The sequence below is a fragment of the Chinchilla lanigera genome, unplaced genomic scaffold, assembly GCF_000276665.1.
Source record: "Chinchilla lanigera isolate Chin_1 unplaced genomic scaffold, ChiLan1.0 scaffold00013, whole genome shotgun sequence".
Lineage (NCBI taxonomy): Eukaryota > Metazoa > Chordata > Mammalia > Rodentia > Chinchillidae > Chinchilla > Chinchilla lanigera.
This window is the reverse complement of record NW_004955414.1, coordinates 19,052,398-19,071,171: the sequence shown is the minus strand read 5'-3', so window position 1 is coordinate 19,071,171 and position 18,774 is coordinate 19,052,398. Positions and strand designations below refer to the sequence as shown.

The 18,774-nt window shown below is 45.0% G+C and overlaps 1 protein-coding gene across 2 annotated transcripts in view; it reads right to left on the bottom strand.

The window, feature by feature from the left end:
* Clpb (ClpB homolog, mitochondrial AAA ATPase chaperonin) overlaps window positions 1-18,774 on the bottom strand; it is a 138,098-nt gene that overhangs the window by 35,070 nt on the left and 84,254 nt on the right. For both annotated transcript variants that reach the window (XM_005379988.2, XM_005379989.2), the window contains one exon: window positions 848-945. In XM_005379988.2, the coding sequence (XP_005380045.1) occupies window positions 848-945 (98 nt within the window). The remainder of the gene's footprint in view (window positions 1-847; window positions 946-18,774) is intronic.

Sequence of the window (18,774 nt, the reverse complement as noted above, 5' to 3'; positions counted from 1 at the left end):
TACAATCTTATGGCAGAGAGAAGCAGGAGACTTAGTCTTGTTTTCAGAAAGTTCAAAAGTTTGACTGAGAAGATCAAATTAAGACAGATTTTTTTTTGGGGGGGTGCTCAGATTTGGTACCAGGCTTTGGTGTATATATACTTGTGGGGTGTGAAAGACGGGTTCTGGAAGGAGTGATTACGAGAAAGGACGCCTAGTGAAGCTGCACAGTACATGAGGCCTAGGGAATACTCTGAGCTCAAGATTTTATCTTTTTTTTTTTTTATTATTTTTTTTAAATCTTTTTGAGACAGGGTCTCGCTATGCAGTTCAGGCTGGCCTTGAGCTCACTTTGTAGCCCAGGCTGGCCTCAAACTTGCAAAGGTTCTCCTGCCTCAGTCTCCAAATGCTGGGATTACAGTTGTATGCCACCACCCTGGCTTCAAGATTTGATCTGGCTAGTCCCTTCTTCTGAAAAGCTGGGAGGCATGTCCTCAAACCTTAATTGGAAGGTTAATTCTCAGAGCCCAAAAGTGGCCCAAGCTTCTCCCTATCCCTGGTCATGAGAAGGGCAGTGCTCTAAGCTTGATCAAACTAGGGGCCGGATTTATTTTATTTTTTTAAAAAACAGGGTTTCGCTATGTAGGCTGGCCTTAAATTCCCAGGCTTTAAATTCCCAGGGATCCTCCTGCCTCAGCCTCTGAGTGTTGGGATTATAGGCCTGTGCCACCACACCTGACTCTGGATTTGTATTTAAACAGACAACAATCACCTATGGAGAAATAGTGCCATTAGGTGTGAAGTCAGACCTAATTTAGTAAGTGAAAAACTAAATGACACCCACAGGCCTCTTTTGTCTGAGATTTACCTTGGCCTCTGAAGTCCTCAGAAGTTTCATTACTTCCCCTTCTCGGGCATAATCCAACGGTGTGTGTCCCATTTCATTCCTCTGCAGGGGGTTGGCTCCTAGTAGGAGAAGAAGAAAGAACAGTCAGGGGTCCTACAAGTGACCAGTGGGACCTCAGTCTTTGCTTACAGATGGTTTGAGGCCCTGATTTCAGTGTGAGGAATGTCATGGAAATGTATGACACTGTAGAATGGTAGGAAAAAACAAGCTGAGCTACTTTGGAGGGAGAGCTCTTGGTCCTCTCTGGCAGAGGTCAGGGTACTCGGGATCCTACAGGTATACACTCACATGTGCAGTAACATACTTTCCACAGAGAGGTGCTACCATGCAAATACGTTATGTACACACAGGTAAACATGCCAAGGAAATACATCCAAACAAGTACACATATTCACATACTCAGCACAAGTACATGTCAACACACAAAGTCATACATGCATTCACTAAAATGTTGACATTTTCTAACCCATCTATAAACAAACGTTCACTCACAAGGCCACTTAAGAAGTTCCTTAAAGAATATTCCTAATAGCAGTGAAAAGGCCTTTCTTCGTCTCTCTGTCCTTTAATGCTCTCCTATCTCTGGTCATTTCCCACTAGCTGGGGTCAATCGAGTCCCATGGACTCACGAGTGACCTGGTTCTGCCACTCCAGCTGTTGGTGAGTTATGTGTATGTGGGTGGGTGTTTCCCCAGCCATTACTTCCTGTGATCTGAGGACAGAGAATTCCAAGTATGACAAAAAAAGGAAAGCTGGGGCCACTTATCTACACTCCAAGTGCGGACGGCAGATAAGCTGCTATAAGTAAGCCCCGTGACATCGGAGGAAAGGCTCCCCTGATCTTTTGTGCTGCCAGAATCTCCTTCCTACAGCCTAGGCTTGAGCAGCTCACTCCCCTCCTCAACCACGGTCCATTCCAATTCATTCCATTCCACTCCATTCCACTCCACTCCACTCCACTCCACTCCACTCCACTCCACTCCACTCCACTCCATTCCATTCCATTCCATTCCATTCCATTCCATTGTGCTAACTGTGAAGGTGTGGGGCATAGGGTACAGAAGAATCAGATCTGGTCTTGCCCTAAAGGCATTCCTCTCAAGAGAGGAAGGCAGAAAACTAAGAAAGTGGAGCTTTGTACACAACAAATGCTCAATAAATGTGTTAAACTGAACAGTAAGGTAATAACTACCTAAAGGCATTCCTTAAGCTGCCTTTTTGCTAGGGAAGTGTCCAGAAGTAAATAAGGGTTAAGAGCCAGTCTCTGCCATAATGACAGAGAGGGCTGGCTGGGGAACCTACTTAGCGTGAAGCCTGGCTCAGCGTGGTGCCCAGCCACTATTTGTTGAGGGACAATAAAAACCAGTGTTTCCAAATCCCAGTCTGTGCAAACACTTATATCATGATATAAAATGCTAAATAAAAGGAAAAAAGAAAAGAACAAATGCCAGGCGTGGTGGCGTATGCCTGTAATCCCAGCACTTGGGAGGCCAAGGCAGGAGGATCTTTGCAAATTCGAGACCAGCCTGGGCTACAAAGTGAGCTCAAGGCCAGTGTAAACTGCATAGAGAGACCTTGTCTCAAAAAGACCAAAAAAAAAGAAAAGAAAAGAAAAAAAAAATATAAAATGCTTCCTACTCAAAGTCTCTACTTCTTCTTCTTCTTCTTCTTTTTGGCTTGAAATAGGGTCTTGCTATGTAGTTTAGGCTGGTCCTGAACTCACTATGCAGCCCAGGCTGGTCTCAAACTCACAGAGATTCTGATTCTGTCTCAGTTTCTTAAAATAACCTATAAACTTAACAAGACTAGTAAACATTTATTAAGTACTTGAACGTGGCTATCTGCCTGAGCCGAAGAGGAGGCCAAACCTCTACATGGTGTGAGAGGACAAAGGAGAAGGGCAGAGGGTACAATTTAGCAAGTACAATTTAGTACAATTTAGCAAAGAAAAGTTTTCTATCAATAAGAAAAAAATTAATACTTTTACACATGACTGTACTTTCTATCAGGAATTTAGTATAAAATATTAATACATATTATTTTTATTGATACAATTAATATGCCATAAAATTAAACCTTTAAAAATAATGCAACTCAGTAGTCTGGAAATATACTCACAAGGTTATGCCTCCCCCCACCACTACCTAATTCTAGAGCATTTCCATTCCCCTGAAAAGAAACCCTGTTATCAGACACATCCCATCCCCCTAGCCCTGGCAACCAGTGGCTTACTTTCTCTAGGAATCTGCCTATTCTCCATATAAATGGACTCATGCAATATGTGGCCTTTTGTGTCTGGTTTCTCTTGTTTAGCATGTTTTCAAGGTTCATGCATGCTGTAGCATGGCTGAATAATATTCCATTCTGTGAACAGACTATATTTTGTTTATGCATCTTACCAGCTGATGAAAATCTGGGCCATTTCCTCTTTTTGGCTGAGGTACTGTATAAGTCTTTGTAGAATTTTTTTTCTTTTTTGAGACAGGGTCTTGCTATGTTGCCCAGGCTGGCCTTGAGCTCCTGGGCTCAAGTGATCTTCCTGACTCAGCCTATCGAGTACCTGGTGCTACAGTTGTGCACCACTGAGCCTGGATCTGGATGTAGGTTTTTACATCAATTGAGCAGATATCTAGGAGTGCTGATAATAATAACAGCACTGGTGCTTCCTGAGCACTTACTATGTGCCAGATAACATGCTTTGCACTTAGCATACATTTTATCATTTCATCTTCACAATCACCTTGAGGGGTAGGAATTAAAATCGCAAACTACACACATGGAAACTGGACTCAGAGAAGTGGAATAACTAGCTCAAAGCCACAAAACTAGATTTGCTTGAACCAAGAGTCAACCAGGTTTTTCCAACTCTAATTCTCCACTGTCTCACCAGGGTGACCATGACACACCCCTGCTGAAAAACCCTTCAGTGGTCTTTCAGTGTTTAGAGAAGGAAGTACAGCCTTCTAGTAAGGAGGGTGTCCTAGCAAGGAGGTCTCCCTAATGAATGGGCAATTCCTCAGAGGCTCAGTGGTGACCTGTTTCTTTCAGATTTGCTGGCCCTTCCCGGGAACTTTATGTATGCAGGATTCTGTATGCAGGGTGAAGGAGGACTGGTAAGGCCAAAAAACAGTATTCTTTTTTGTATTTCTTGACAACTCTCTGGCACCTGACACCTTGACCACTCTCTTCTGAGTTTTGTAAAACCATTTCCTGGGTCTTCCCCCAACTCTCATGACCAGTCCTTCTGCCTCTTTTGCAGGCTCTTTTTCTGGCCTTTAAGATTAGGTCTGCTTAGAGTATGAGCCCAGCACAACTCTGGCTCTCCAGGGGTGGTGATGACAAATGAGCAGAGGGTAACAACGTGGCTGAGGGTAATTAGTGTGTGGAAGAAAGGACGGACAGCACCGTGGGCACTCAGGAGGGGAGAGGCTCAGAGGCTTGTGTGCCTGGCCTTGTTCTCTCCTTACTGGGCACTGCGAGGGCAGAGTCAACAGTGCCAGGGCATCCTCCCCTCTCCACAGGGCTCCTGCAGCACAGCTGGGGCAGAAGGGGCCACAATGAAGTGATGGAAAGGCCTCTCCTTTCTCTGGCAGCCGTGAGGGAAGCTCTGTTATGAGATACAGTCTGGAGTGAAGGGGGGATTAGGAGTGACCTCTGGAAAGGAAAGAACAGCAAAGAGAAGAGAGGAGAAAAGGGAAGAGAGAGAGAAATGGGAGCGAGAAGGGGAGGGGGAGAGGAGAGGAGATGAGAGAGGAAGACAGTGGAAGAGAGAACAGAGGGTGAGATTAGCTGCTTCAAACAAGTGCTGTCAGTGATCTATATTTGCTTACAGAATGAAAAATGTGTGCCATAAACATTGGCCACTGAGTAATTTCTAGTAGGAGTCGTGTCACTTCTCATAAAGCATGGGATAGGGACAGGTAGGACATCTCTGCACCTCGGCCAGCTAGCAAGGCACTCCTCTTAAAGCAGTGTCCCCACAAGGGCTCCTCCTAAAGCAGCGTTGGGCATGTGTCCAGCCCAGGAGGCTCTCGGGTCAGCCACCCATGGAGGGAAGCCAGCGGGGCTGCCCAGGGCTCTAGAGCCTCAGGGCAGCACATCTGCCCCCACTGTAGGAAGGCTGAGGCGGGGCACCATGGATAATGTCCATCTAATATTACTCCCCGGCTCTATACCCTCACTCTGACTTGACTAATTGCTGTAATAATTGATAGAACCTGACTTCCACCACTGATCGATTTCACCTCCACGACCAACGGCCACAAACCATTACACTCCAATAAATAACCACGTTGGACCTCACCCGGCTGCCCTCTCCGGGGGCATCGGGATGGCCCATGCCCTGGCCTGACCTCCCCTTGCCTCCCACCCAGGGCCCCTACGGGCCAAGCAGCTGGTCTAGAGGGCCAGGCCTCTGGGAGCAAGTGAGAGGGCTGGACTGAGGTGGGAAGTGCTAATCGCAGGCCATCCGTCACCTCCCACTGGCTGTCTGGGGCTGGGGCAAACACCTGGAGCACCCTAGGCAGTGTGGTGCAGGACCCCTCCCTTCTCTCCTGCTCCAGATTAGTGTGTCCCAGCTTATAATATTTGATAAATAGCAGACTGGCTTCCTGGCAGCATTGCTGCGGCTGCGCCTGCCCGCTACAGCTGTGGAAGGTCACTCATTGGGGAAATATGTTTCTGTCAGTGGTATTGAAAAAAGTTTAGTGGAGTGACAGGCCTCAATTTTTCAAATTTTATTAACTCTATCCTCTTAACCATTTGTCTTGAATTCCTTCAGATTCTGGGGGATCTGTCAATAGGGGCTGGACCAGGAAAGTAGGGCGGGGGTGGTGCTGGTCATGGGGCCACTGTGGCTGCTGGGCTCTCACTGCCAGGGTAGGCTGAGAGAGTGGAATTTGTGTTGAGAGAGAAGACCTGGCTCTTTGGTGCTCTGAGAGCTCACCGCTCTTCCAGTACAGTGCCTGCCTCTGATTTGACACAACCACAGATGCTCCAAGGGGAGCAAGATGTTCGTGGTGAGCTCTAAGAAGACACATGCATCTAATGCATCTGAAACAGGCGGTCACCCTGGCTTCTCAAATGTCTCTAGCACCCATCCAAAGCTCAAGGCCTTCCAAGGGGTTTCTCAATTTAAGGAACATATCTTGTATGAGTCACATACCCTTCATATATGAGTCCCAACCTCTCTTAGCCAACTCCACTTCCACTTTGGTCTTCTTACAAATACTCGTTCATCTCCTAAGACTGTTGGGCTTTTCTTCTAGAAGGCATTCCTTGTTGCCCTCCCAACCCAGGTGGGATACTACCTTTGTGCTCCCGTGGGCCCTTCTGTTTCCATCTTACTGCAGGGATCTCTGTGCATTAAAGTCTGTCCCATCCAAGACTGAGCGCTCTTAGGAGTCAGAAACAATGCCTGCTACACTGTCACCTCCTTGCTATCCAGCACAAGGTCCAGCACAGGCACTCAATAATAGCTGTCAGACAAATAAACTGTACTGTATTCTCTTCAGGTGCTATCTTCTTAGGCTACAAAGAACATGGTTATTTGTATTGTCCCAGAAGAGTAATTTTTTTTTTTTTTTTTTTTTTTTTTGGTCTTTTTGAGACAGGGTCTCGCTGTGCAGTTCCGGCCAGCCTTGAGCTCACTTTGTAGCCCAGGCTGGTCTCGAACTCGCAACGACTCTCCTGCCTCAGCCTCCCGAGTGCTGGGATTACAGGTGTGCGCCACCACGCCCAGCTTCCAGAAGGGTGACTCTAAGAGCAAGTGTATGACCACATCCCTTGTTGCTAGAGGCCACAGCCCCTAGTCTGTCTCTGTCTCTCTCTTTTACTCTTTCCCACCTTTCAATTTAAGCTGCTAGTGTCTCTGCTGGTCCCAGATGCCTCTGCTGGGTGGAGAACAGGTTAGGTCAGGCCCAACTCCCCCTATGCTCTGTAGGTGGAAAGTAGGGAAATAGGGAGTGGAGAGACAGGCTCACATGTTCTTTCTGGAGAAGGTGCTGAAATTGGGGTGGAGGTGGGGTTCAGATCTTCTATGCTGGTAGGAAAAGCTAGATGGGGTGGGAAGAGGCTTGTCATTCTCTCCATCCACTCTTGATAATACCCTGTCCTAATCCTTGCTTATCTCTGTGAATGTCAAAGAAGAAAATATGTATAAGAGTGCTTAAGAAACAACAGAATATGTGCTATACAAATGTGTCAGGCCATTATCATCACTAACACTGACATGCTCTCCCCCCATTCTGTACGCCACACTGCCCTTCTACCACCTTCAAAGCTTCTGTTACTCGCTGTTTCCCTATAAGAGAGCATGCAGCTGGGGACCTCATGCGGTGAGGGACCCTGCCCATTGGCCATGTGACCCTGCTTCACTTTTCTGGTGGTTATGATTGTTTTGTTTACCTCTAGAGGTCTTGTGGAGACTAAGCTGAAGTTTGAAAATGATTGAAAAAAAGATACTGTACAGGTATATAATGTTCTCCATAAAAGCTTTCACATTCACTTTTCCTTTTCACTTTTATTCCTAGCTCCTTTACTACCTCCATTTTGATTTTCAGTATTTTGGCAGTCTGTTTTCTCTCTGTGGAGAACTCTTTCCCACCCGAATCAACCAGAACTGTTACTGTACATGGATCTATTCTTTTTGGTAGTGAGCTCCTCACCAAGGAAGCATTCATGAGAAGATGGCCACATCAGAGAAGCTGTACACCTTTATCTCCACACTCATCCTCACTCTGTCATCCGGGTCACTCCTTAGGCCTCAGCCTTGGGCCCTATCTCCCTAATTGCCTTGGTCCCAGTCATTCTTCAAGACCCAGTGACCATGCTCTCCCTTCCGGGTTCCTTGTGTCCTTCCTTCTCACTTCCTTTCCTGGCTGTGGTCTTGGTTCTGGCCTCACATGTCTTGGCTGGTCTTCAGAGCTAGTCTGTGTAGCTCCTCAGGTCAGAGACTGACGGACTCTTGTGCTTTCCCAGGGGCTAACCGTGAGAGAAGACGACTCATTCAAAGCATCAAAGGAAGCACAGAGAAGTGGGAACAGACCCCCGGGCTTCTCTCTTATCCCAAGCCTCTCCATACACACCACTGAACACTGCTCAACACGTGCACATGCAGATACGCCTCCCCAGAATCAGGACTACTGTACTGCACACTTACTACATGCCATATCCTCTGATAACTATATTTATGGATTTATAATTAATTCTTAACAATTTTGTGGAAAAAGCAAAAGAGGTATTATGTTTTCCATTTTATAGATGTCTTAGCTTGCCTGGCAGAGGAGTAAGGGGAAAGGAGACAGGGTAACATTTGCTGGGTTTAAGGCCTTGTGTCGGAATTATTCATCAGTCAAAGACTCAGCAAACAGAGACTCGGAGAGCTGAAAGAATTTGCCTACGGTCATATAGCAGATAAACAGTAAAGCTGGGATTTAAAGCAGGGATTTATTACACTATTCTCTCTTTTGTATATGTTTGCAATTTTACATGATAAAAGTTTGTGCGCGCTCGTGTGTGTGTGTGTGTGTGTGTGTGTGTGTGTGTGAGTGAAAGAAGCGAGGTCTGCTTTTACACTACAAAGAGATATTAAATGTCTGATGCCTGAGAAAGAGAGAAAAATCATTTCCCCTCTCCCTTCCAATGTCCTCAGACGCTCCACAGCCAAGCTAGGAGGTGGCTCTTGAGGTAGACTGAAGACAGATAAGCTTTCCAGAAAGGGCACCAATCAGGGCCTCTTCCCTCCTGTTCAGGGTTCCTCGACTGGTGACCCACATTAACTCACCTCCCAGAAGGTCATCCACAAGCCTAACTCCTGATGGACATGTTCAGGTGAGACTCCTTTTGGGAGGCAGGTGTCTAACGTTCAGGAAAAGAGAGCTACTGCCTCACAGGTGCACCCCGCCATTCCATTAAAACCCCCGGGGTGTGGCACACAACGGAAACAGTGGTGCCAGACTGGTTGAAGACAGACAGGATAGAAACCGTGACAATACTGTGGATTGTGGTATCAGCGGGGGAGGAAATGGGCACGATGACCTCCCTTTTCCTGATATAAGGAAGCTACACATTGTGTCACTAGGGAGACAGAAAACACTGGAAACTTCCTTCCAGGTCACCTATGAAGAGCAGAAGATGCACACCAAGCACAAACAAAACAAGACAAAACAAAACAGGAGAAGTAGAGTAGCCTGGAAAAGAGGAGTTTGGACCAAGCGCACAGAGACTAAAAGTAGGACCTCAGGCGTTTTAGTCTGGGCTCTTTCCACCTGCCTGCACCATCTCAGGCTCCCCTCCGTCTCCAGCAATGACAGAAAATACTGGACTACACTGAGCTGCTGCTGTTCTCTTGGCCCACCATTCAGACCCTAATTCTGCAAGGCCAGACTCATTTCTCCTGGCCTGAAGCCTTTCCAGACCATTCTAGCTTATGGGTCACTTCTTCCTTTGAGCACTGGAGCACTCATGTGATCACAAACTTTTCACACAGACTGTCTTCTCTGCAGAATCATACATATTACTAACAGATGCTTTGTGAGGGCCTAGAAAGGGAACTAGGGTGGTGATCACTAGGCATCAGGATGGTCCATGGAAACCATGGCAGACTAACCTCTCTTCTTTATCATGATGACCTGTTTGGTTAGGGGAAAGGTAGACTTCATCAGAGATTTAATGGGATGTCTAAGGACAACTCTGTGGCCAAAATGAAGAAATGTGGGCTGGATGCCAGCAGTATAAGAACGCCTGTCATAGACGGACTAACCAGACTCAAGGGTAGTGGGGCCACTGATGGACCACAGGTGACCTGGAAGGAAGCTTCCAGCAGCAGCAAATAGGCTTGTTGCTGTTCAGCATGTTTATTGCTGAGGTAGATGTCCCAGAGATGCTATTCATCAAATCTGCAGATTCAGATGTAATTAGGGTAGAAAGGGCACCAAACACACCTGATGGAAGAATGATACTAAGATCTAAAACTAATGATAAAAATTAGTGGACATAAATGGGAAGTCATGGGTTTTGGAAGAGAGAAAATGGAGATTGTTCTGGGAAACGTAATTGAGATAACAAAGGGTTCAGAAACCATGTGAGAAAAAAGGCTTAAGGAACTGGTGGTTTAAGCTACAGAAAAAATAGTCTGGGAGAACATGTTTGCCACTTTCACACTCTAAAAGCCATCATGTAGAACTGTGACTAGATTCATTCTATATGAACCCAAGTTAATAATATGACTCCTGGCAGCAGACTGTGGCTGCCTAAGCTTCAGAATCCGAAGACAGAATATAGGCATCCTCAGGAACAACTGAGTCCCCCACAGTCAGAAGTGTTCAAGCACCAAACAGGTGCTCACTTAAGTACATTTACTACATTCAGGGGCTCTCTGTATCCAGGCTGGCCTTGAACTTGCAATCCTTCTGCCTTGGCCTCCTGAGTGCTGGGATTACAGGTGTGTGTCACCGTACCTGGCTCAAAGACACGTCTACGTGTTTGGCACCATGTTAGATGCTAGAGGTGAGTAAGAAGACACTTTCTGCTCCTAGGGAGCTCCCTCCTGACCCTGCTCAGGGAGATGGACACAGTTATTGTAATAGTATCACGTGCCTCTGTATAAGGAAGGCTGGCTTCAGTTCTGATTAAAACAAAAAGTTCCTGTGTATATTCAAACATATATTTGACTACTAAAGACCAAAAGTAGCTCAAGTAGGGCCAAATAACTTGCTTAAACCACCTACATTAGCTGTAGGAAGAGAAGTGCACAATGAAACCAAATTCTGTGAATTTTTGTGCATGATACTTTGCTCTTGGAGCCTGAGTGTTGGTCTTTGGCTGGGACTTGTTTATGTACCTACAGACTGTCTTACAAGTGGCTGTGGTGTCAGGGTGAAGTGATTTAGCCGGCAGGGCTACCCAACTCTCCATTTCTTACCCACCCTATGGGGACTGCTTCAGTGCGGACATAAACATGCTCCTGCCGTTACCTTATTGCACTCGTCACATGGGGAGGCTAGAAGGCTTGATTCAGGGATATGATTGGATTTTAAATCCCAGTCTCACAGGATTTTAATTACTGGTCTGGGGCAGCAGGGATAGGCGCTGGCTGCCTTTGGATGGAGGAGGTCGATACACCAGTCCACAACATATTGAGCCACAATGCCTGCAGACTCTATTGCTCTATTTAATCATCTTTTGCAAAATTTACAGTGGAACAGAAGGGATCAATACGGAATTTATCACATTCTCTTGTAAATATGAGCCAGGAAAGAGTTCCAGGCAGTTTGTTACTGAGTGGGAGGGAACATGTCTGTGTACAGCTGGGCATTAGGAGATGAGACAAAATCTATACTTCTTGGCATACGCCACGGATGCTCAGCCAGGCCCTCTTAAGCCTGAAGGCAAGTTCAATGGGAAGAACACTGATTCACTCACTCACTCACTCACTCACTCACTCACTCACTTCATTCATTCATTCATTCATTCATTCATTCACTCAACCAATCAACCAAGCAACTAACTAACCAACCAACCAACCAACCAACCACCCAAGGCATGTTCATGTCTCAGTGATTGATTGAGCCAACCAATCAATCAACATTCCAGAGCACCTACTTTATGTCAGATTCTGCAGAGGCTTCTGGGATACAGACTTGAATTCTGTTCAGAAATATAACACAATGGTTCTGCCATCTCATGCAAGTTACTTAACAGTCTGGTGCCCTTGTTTACATATATGTAAAATATATACAATAACCTACCTTGCAGAGTTGAGTATTAAAAAGAGATAAAAGCCTTAGTCCAGAGCTTAGTACACAGTGAGACTGCAACAAAAGACAGATAGATACTTTGTTTTTCTATAATCACTATTACTAAGCATTTCTTTCTATAGTGTCACCTATGGATGTAAGCAGGGATGAGGCGCTGAGCAGGGAGCAGGCAGAAGAGAGACTGGGTGGCCTTCCTAGGTAAGAGACCTTGCCAGGCAGCAGAGTCAGTGGAGCAGGGGGAAGGGGGTATAAAAGGAAGAGACACAGTAGAGGTGCTTTTAAAGCTCTGATCAGAATCCTTAAAAGCTTTAAAGCTTACACATCTTTACGAAGTGATTCCTTTCATGTGGGCAAACCAGGGAAACTTACACAGAAGACATATAAAGAAGCTGGCTCTTGAAAGTTAAGCACGAGTTCAACAGGTAACACAGGGAAAGGGATTCTGGCAGAGAAAAAGTGAATGAGGACCGGTTGGGTGGCAAGAAAGACTGCTAGAAGCAGGTGATAGGCCCATGGCCCACAGTTCGTTTCTCAGGCCCACCTGGCTGCAGGCATTCTCTTATGGGTCTGCCAGGCTCTGACCCCAATTCTGAAGTAAACCATTATCTCTCCCCCTCCTGTCTTGGATACTGGGTGGCAGAAGATTCATTGTGGACCATGCAGTGATTACACGCTGACTTAGAAGTCTGAGATTACCTTAGGTACTGGGAATTGCTATAGCGGAGTGACAGAGCTTTACAGGGTTGAGGCTGGTTTCATGTGTGTCTGGGAGGTGGGGAGATCAAGAAGAAAAATGGATAGTAGTCTAGGTGAAGTAGGATGGTGGGACAAAGGAGAGGATGAAATTGAGAGGAAGTTCTCAGATAGGGCTTGGTGCAAAGTGAGGGAGAAGTCTTCAGACTTCCTTACTATATCTCCTTATTTGAGACTGGCAGATGATGACGATGCCATTCACCAAATAGTGAATACAGAAGCAAGTGTGGCGGGGATTTGGACACACTGAGTATGGGATATTTACAGAACATTAAATAGCAGCAGAGCTACTGGAGACATGAACATGCCTAGTTTGTTTTAAGGAAAATATGCAGGCCAGTGTGGTCAGGAAAGAGATGGTACAAAAGCCTTAGGAATGAATGGCCAAACATACTTCATATACAGAGTCAGGCAAGGAAAAGGGCAAAAGCAAAATCTCCTGCCAAAGTTTCTGGTTAGTGCAAACTCAGCATGACGGTTTTCCAGATGAGAATACCGCTCTGAACAGCATGTGACACAAGCGCTGAGAGCGAGGAGCCGCAGCTAATTTTTACTTTGGGCAAGTTTCCTGGAAGTTGTGGACTTAGGGGAGACCAATGCCCTTCCTCCTCCCTTCAGTAAGGAGAGACTACTCCCAAAGGTGGCAGCATGCTCCCTGAAAGCAGCTGGAAGCAATCATCAATGGCGGGGGGGAGGGGGGCTCTGGATAAGGCAGGGTTCAAAGTGGACTATAAAAGCCTAGGTCCCTGGGCTTCTGTGATTTCCCCTCCCCCTCCCCCAAATGACAGCTGAGACCAAGGCAGCCAAGCCTGGGGTCTGGGTTGAATTTAGCAGTCATAATTATACTGCTGACATCTGAGGCACAGCCACAGTCTCTGCAGAGGGCAGCGGCTTTTGTTCATGCACAAAAACACCCTATCTTCAAATGTGCTAATCGCATGTCTGCTTCTATCTAACAACATTGAAGGGAGGCTGAGGAAAGGGCACACAATGCCTACACATCTGGCTAATTCAGTTATGAGGCCAATCAATCTTGATGGGTTGTCTATAGCACGCCAACCACCCCAAAGGGCTAAGCTAGCTGACCAGATGTTTAAGTCACTGACCAAGCCCAGCCTAAGCCACAGCAGAGGAGTTATGAAAAGGTGGCTTATATTCCCACTCACATGTGTGTTCCCAAGGTGTAGTCCAGCCTTCAGTTTTTTTTTTTTTTGGTACCGGGAATTGAACTCAGGACTTTGTGCTTGCCAGGCAGGCACTTGTGCCACTGAGCTATATCCCCAGCCCGAGTCCAGCCTGCTTGGAGAAGGATCAGCACATTATAGCACTGGCTGAGCCAGGCTCGCTAGAACAAAGTATATTCAAACATACAGATTTCCATATTGAACTTCAGTAAGCCAGGAAGGTCTTGTTTCTAGCTGGGTTTGAGAACATGTGCAGAAATAACCCAGTGGGACACTTTTGCTAACTGCATTTTCCACATGGAGAAAATCAGGAACATGGAGGGATATCTTTAATGACATTCAGTGTTACAGGCTATGCTTCTGGGCCCAGGAACCACGATGTCTGCTCTCAGCCTTCCATCAAGGCTGAAAGGATTATTCATCCCCTTCATAAAACTGTAGCCTTTTATAAAGATAGGAGCTGCTGCTGCAATGACTCTTCCAGTTTGTTTCTTCCTTTATCCCCAACAAACCAGTCACAGTCACAGTCACCAAGCAAGCATCACCAAAAATAAAAGCAGGAAGGTGGTGGGGAGGGGAGCAGCAAGGAGAGGACAGGGGTCACAGCACAAACCCCAAGAAGATCATTTTGACCCAGAGTTCCTTGTTGGTACTAGTGGTTCCATTTTTTTCTCAAGAATGCTTTTTCCTAATTAATTCTAAGGACATTGTCAAGATTGTCCCAGAGTTGAGACTACAAGATAAATCGGATGGATGGATTTGGGTAAAGGAAACCTCTAGGTTTTTAGAAAGTGGTGAGAGACAGGCCCAAAGAAAAGCAGTCTTCATTGTGCTACTTTGTGCCTACAACACTCATTCGGAGTTTAATATGTTGAATGAATAATGGTGCCCCAGTTATGACACAAGTTGGGTGTTTTTCCATTTCTGTCTGTCAGGAGAGGCCTCCTACAGTCACCAGCAAAGCTGTTGCACAAAATCACTGCAGAGATCAGGACTGTCGTCTCTCAGGCTGCAAGGGTGTGGACCAAGTCTTGCTGGGGAGCAGGGCTATGGGCCTCAGTACCACATTGAGCAACCTCTACTTCCATTCTCCAAGGGTACAGCATCAAGTCCAGTGACCAATCCTGCCTCCTTCTGACACCTTTCTATCTGAATTTCCATGATGCACGGTATCCATGACTTTGTCTCCTTTGCATTTCCTGTTCATTCTTTTGTTCCAGTTACAGTGTCAAGCAAGGTTGAATCCTTTATCCCTTATCCTCAGTCCTTCTCCTGTTTCTCTTTATGCATTCTTTAAAAACAGTTTCAATATGCATAGTTGAAACTAACACAGTGGTTATCAATCCTGGCTGTATATGAGAATTATATGGGAAGTAGTTAAACCATATCAACCCCAAGTAGGAGAAAATATTTGCAATGATATCACAGATCAAGGACAAATATCCTTAACACACCTAGAACTTTTAAAAATCAAGAGAAAAGACCAAAAGGCCCACGGAAAAGTGGGCAAGACATGAATAGACAATTCACAAAATGAGATATAAAATGACTCTTAAATATATGATGTTCAACTTGTAATAAGAGAATCAAACTAAAAGACAAATGAGGCACTATTTCTCATCTATCAGATTGGCAAAAATCCCAAAGCTTGACAATACACTATTGGAAAGGCTAAGGAAACAGGCACTTTCACACAGTGCTAATGGGAATGTAAAATGGTACAACTTCTACAAAGGAGAAACCTGCAATATGTAGCCAAAGGACAGACGCCCACCAATACCATGTTGAGGATTTGACTATAAAATACCTCTAATAACATCAGAATTCAAAGCAGGCATGTAAGTGCATACCTGTAATCCCAGCAGTTAGGGAGGTGATGCAGGAGGATTGCAAGTTCAAGTCCCACCTGGGCAACTTAGTGAGACCCTGTCCCAAAATAGAATAGAGCTGGTGATGTAGCTCAGTGGTAGAGCACCCCGGGTTTGATTCCCGAAACAACAAAACAAAAACAGCGCAAGCAAACAAAAGACAGATAAACCATGCAAAGAAGTTATTCACTGTAGTATTATAATTGCATAATACTGAAAACTTCAGTGTCCCCAACATAGGCCAGGAGTGGAGCACTCTGCAGCTATTAAAAAAAAAAAAAGGAAGATCTCCTGTGAAATGATGAGAATTCCAGAAAATATTGTTAAGACAGAAAAGACAAACTACAAAAGAGCAGGTAAAGAGAGGTGAAATAAGGAAACATATGAATATTATTTTACATGAAGAAAAACAGGAAGAATAAGCCAGAAAACAACGAAAGTGGTTAGTAAGAAAGGGTTAAAGCCAACATAGGTGAGGCAGAAAAAGGCTAAAGAAGAAACAGGAGGGAAGGATACCTATTGGTATAATTTTGACTTAAAAAAATTTTTTTTAACAGTTTTTTTGTTGCTGTTGTTTTGAGACAGGGTCTTGCTATGTATTTCAGTCTGGCCTTGAACTCACAGTGATCTTCCTGCCTCAGCCTCTTAAGGGCTGGTATCACGGGTGTGTACCACCACATTTGGCTTAATTTGGACTTTTAGAAAGAAGTTAATGTTCTACATATTTAAACAACAAAAGTAATTAATAAGGACAGGTAAGGGAGGAAAGAACCCTAAAACTGAAAGCAAACTGAAAAATTAACCCAGCTGTACTTCAAATGAATAAAACACATTGAATCATGGGGCTGGGGAAGGAGCCCAAATAACTTAGGGACCTCATATGCGACTGCCCGTGCTCAGCCTTCAGCGGAGCAGTGATGAGAACTGCAAATAAATCTTCACTTGAACTCTTTAGTAGTTTTGTTTTCTACCTTAGTGTGGGTAAACAGCTCTGGAGCTTTTTTGGATGTATTACAGAGCTGAGTACATGAACAAATGCATCAAGACTGTTTGCAGCCACATTCTCAAGGTGGAAGAAGGGACACACAAAGAGGAAATATGTGTGAAGGGACTGAGTGGAATGGAAGGTACTGGTGTTCTTGGGATTCTCAAATATGCACTGAAATTCACAGATGTATGTGTGTATATGTGTGTGTATATTTTGATTGATGTTTATGTATCTAGAAATATGTCTTGCTTCTGTCAACAGAAGAAGCTATAAGCACAGTTCATGCTCAGAATTTGGTCTCTAATACAACTGCCCGCTGGAAAAAATCCTAGAAAAAATCCTAGGGCTCTCATGATTCTGGGGCTGAAACAAGATGAGTCTGAATCATTTTATTAGGCCAAAAAATGAGAGAATACTGAAGAAGGAAGGGGGTGGAGGGAGAAGAAAGGAGGAGAAAGAGAATGTAGAAGAGGAGGGAGGAAAGAAAGAGGGAGAAGAAAAAGGAAAGGAAAAGGAAAAATATTGACAGGGGTATGCCACCCTGGCCAAGGGGGAGACAATTTTTAGTGCCAGCACACCTAAGGACAGTAATGAATAATACAGCCTTAAAACAATAAGTATCCATGAGAATAATCTGACAATAAATAGATAAATTGGGGAGAAGGGGCTCTTGCTTATACGGAATGCCAGGTGCTGGCATTCCTGGAGGGAGTGCTAGTTAGAAAACACCTGTTGTGCAACCACCATAAGAAGGCTGGTGCAGGCAAGAACATCAGTGGACGCCAGGTTTGGGAGGACATTTTAACGATCAGGATATCTGCTTGGTCTTAAAAGCGTCTCCCTGAAGGGGATCAAGAAATGGGGGAGGGGAAGGGGACGCACAAAGAATCAGTTATGTACATGTACCCAACTCCCCATGACAAACGTAATCATCACATACTGCAAACATGTACTGAGAAAAATAAAAATTTTAATTAAAAAGTATATGTGTTTCCCCAACAGACTGCTAGATGCAAGGGGAAAAAACTGGGCAGTACTTTGGAGTTGGAAGGAAAGACTTCACTGAAAACTTCTGAACTTTGTGCTATGTGCAAATAGTAGCTATTGAAAACAGGAATAAAAATAAAGCATATACAAAATATTTCTGAGAGGGTGACAGGCAAAATATGGCTCCAAAGATATTTCTGTTCTACTTCCTGGAACCTGTGAAGGTGAATCCAGGCTGAAGAAAGAATTAAAATTGCTAGTCAGCTGACTGAAACAGGCCGAGTACCCTGGGTTATCCAGCTGGGATCAACGGAGCCACAAGAGTCCTTACACGTGACCAGGGAAGGAGGAGGCATCAGGGTCAGAGCGCAGGAATGTGAGAAAGACTGGACTGGCCACTGCTGGCTCTGAAGGTGGACGGGGCTACAAGACGTGAAGCAGCCTCTAGAAGCTGGACAGGTGAGAAAACAGATTCCCTCCCAGAGTCTCCAGAATGAAAGCAGTTCTGTTGACACCTCGAATTTAACCTGGTGTTAAATTCAGACTTGTTTCCAAAATTGTACAATAATAAATTTGTGCTATTTTAAGCCACTAATGATGACCTGTTATAGCAGGAATAGGGAGGATACATACAAAAAAAAGTTAAGGTGGCTGCCTCTGAGGAGGAGGACCAGGGTGTGGAAAGAATACTTCCTTTCTGTCTATTCTCTGGCACTGCTTGTAATTTTTATCTTGTATGCGTTTTTATAGTTAAAATCACCATGGTTACAAAACAAACAAAGAACCCCACAAATAATCACTTCAGGAACTCTTCACTGACAACAAAATTGGGTCCTCTGTCTCATCCCCAAAGCCCTCGGCACCAGGCCTCATCCCATATTCTAGCAGGTGGCCAGTTTCCTTCAAAGATCAAACAAGCAAGTGCAAGGTTCACTTCTGTTGCCTCCTCTCGGAAAAGCTTCAGGCTTTTCTTCTGCCTGTTTGAACTCTACCAATTCTTCTGGTCTGACTGCAGTCTCAGCCTGTTCTGTGAAATATTCTACAAGGCCAACAGCGGTTTCAGCCTTCCTTCTTGCCATTACACTCGCCATTGATCCTAACCCTTATTTACGCTTAATTGTCCTGTTATCTACTATCCTGTACTGGTTTCAGGGTGCTTTGTGTATAGGCATTTTTACCAAACTACCACCCAACAGGGTATAGTCTAAAGGGAGGGACTGTATCTTTTTTTTTCTCTTTTTTATTCTCTATAATGCCTAGTGCCCGTTTATAAATTAAATTATTCAGTAAATATTTACTAAGCATTTGTCATATGCTCGGGACAGTGTAAGTTGCTGGGAACACAGGCACT